The sequence below is a fragment of the Chiloscyllium plagiosum genome, chromosome 15, assembly GCF_004010195.1.
Source record: "Chiloscyllium plagiosum isolate BGI_BamShark_2017 chromosome 15, ASM401019v2, whole genome shotgun sequence".
Classification (NCBI taxonomy): Eukaryota; Metazoa; Chordata; class Chondrichthyes; order Orectolobiformes; family Hemiscylliidae; genus Chiloscyllium; species Chiloscyllium plagiosum.
In genome coordinates this window covers 60,257,307-60,259,189 of record NC_057724.1, presented here as the reverse complement: position 1 = coordinate 60,259,189, position 1,883 = coordinate 60,257,307, and the positions used below count along the sequence as shown (strand labels likewise).

Genomic DNA, 1,883 nt, shown 5'->3' with positions numbered 1-1,883 from the left:
CCCTCTTCAGTATACTCCTACTGCCTTTATACTCTTCGAAGGATTCACTCAATCTATCCTGTCTATACCTGACATATGCCTGCTTCGTTTTCTTAACCAAATCCTCAATGTCTTTAGTCATTCAGCATTCCCTACCCCTACAAGCCTTTCCTTTCACCCTAACAGGACTATACTGTCTCTGGACTCTCGTTATTTCATTTCTGAAGGCTTCCCATTTTCCAGCCTTCCCTTTACCTGCGAACATCTGCCCCAATCAGCTTTCGAAAGTTCTTGCCTGTCAAAATTAACCTTCCTCCAATTTAGAATTTCAACTTTTTAAATCCTTTTCCATCATTATTTTAAAACTAATAGAATGATGGTGTTGTGTGACTTGTCCACCCCAGTCCAACACCTGCACATCCAATCATGGCCATTTATTTTAACCTAGTTTCCAAATAACTGGAACAGGAGAGGACTGAATGTTGAAACTTCAAGTTCATATTATAACTGACCCTCAAACTAAAGGCACGTGCTAGGAAAGCTGATATTAAAAAAAAAGAGAAAAAAAACGTAGAGGTCCTCAGTTGGTCAATCAGCTTTATTGGAGAGAAGCAGGACCTGCAACAGACTAAGTGCGACTACAAACATTCCCCATTTGTCTTGTATGGCTGTTTATAAGTATCGTGGGATGGGAGTGCAAGTTTGGAATGAGTCCTGCCTCAGGCTCCTGAGTCAGAGAGACCTGACCAATTTTATCCACCTCCTCCTCTCCCCTCTCTCTATTATCTTTCTATGTAGAATGGCTATAGAGGCGGAGCGTCTGCTGTTTATGTACTGTCCGGGGATTCGTTTCCTCTGGAACTGATTGATTTTGATAGTTCCATTTATTCTGGCAACAGGCAGACAGCGGGCGACGACACGCACGTTTACACTTGGAATTTTTGTATGTTTACAGAGAAAACTCGCTCCCGGGCTGTGACTGTAGATCGGTGCAGCCCCTGGTTAAAAAGTCAGGCCAAAAAAAACAACACATTATATAAAACCATCGGGTGCAGACCACACTGATCGGGAAAACAAGTGCACGCAGCTAGCTGGCTGGCAGCGAAGGGGAGGGGGAATGGACGGCGAGGCGACAGAGCTGAAGCAGACGGTGGAGATGGGCGAAGTGGCTGAGCTGCAGCTCGAGGAGCCCGAGGGCAGCGCCCCCGAGTTACCGTCACAGGCGGCCTCCGCTCCGGGAGCACAGTCCGGCTCCCCCGTGCCTGAAGGCGGCTTCGGCTGGATCGTGGTTTTCGCCACCACCTGGTGCAACGGCTCCATTTTCGGCATCCAGAACTCGTTCGGCATTCTCTACGTGATGCTCCTGAATGAGTTGCAGGCTCTTAGCGACTCGAGCATCCAGTTTAAAACTGGTGAGTGCCAATTGTCCAGGTCGTCAGCGACTGACACTGCGCCTGTCCAACTTGCAAAAAATCCGCCCAACTCGCAAAGTTGCTGCATCCAGACGCTGTCTGTTTGATATAAAACGTGATTAGCACGTTATATGTATGTTGTTTGATTTATTATTGTCATGTGTAAGCATAAATTCTACAAGAGAGACGGTTTGCACCTTAATAGGTTAGGAACCAGCATTCTGGCAGGGAGGTTTGCTACTGCAACACAGCTACGTATAAACTAAGTGGGGGAGGAAACTGGATGTTTAAGAAGGAAATTGAAGGGAAAGTTAAAACAAGAGAAGTCAAGAAAGACAACTGTATCAATGAGGCAGAAAACTCAGAAAGGGACCATGCTGTAAGGTTGAGTGAAATAGGAGTTGATGGGAAGGGTGAGGGCAGTAACAAATTAAAAATACTATACATGAAAGCACGAAGCATTAGAAATAAGATGGATGAGCTTGAGGCTCT

At 45.9% G+C, this 1,883-nt stretch overlaps 1 protein-coding gene across 1 annotated transcript in view; it reads left to right on the top strand.

Moving 5' to 3' along the window:
• Positions 1–399: 399 nt before the first annotated feature.
• The window catches only part of slc16a2 (solute carrier family 16 member 2), an 89,462-nt gene continuing 87,978 nt past the window's right edge, over positions 400–1,883 (top strand). The window contains exon 1 of the mRNA XM_043705006.1: positions 400–1,391. Within this exon, the coding sequence (XP_043560941.1) occupies positions 1,097–1,391 (295 nt within the window). The 5' untranslated portion in view covers positions 400–1,096. The remainder of the gene's footprint in view (positions 1,392–1,883) is intronic.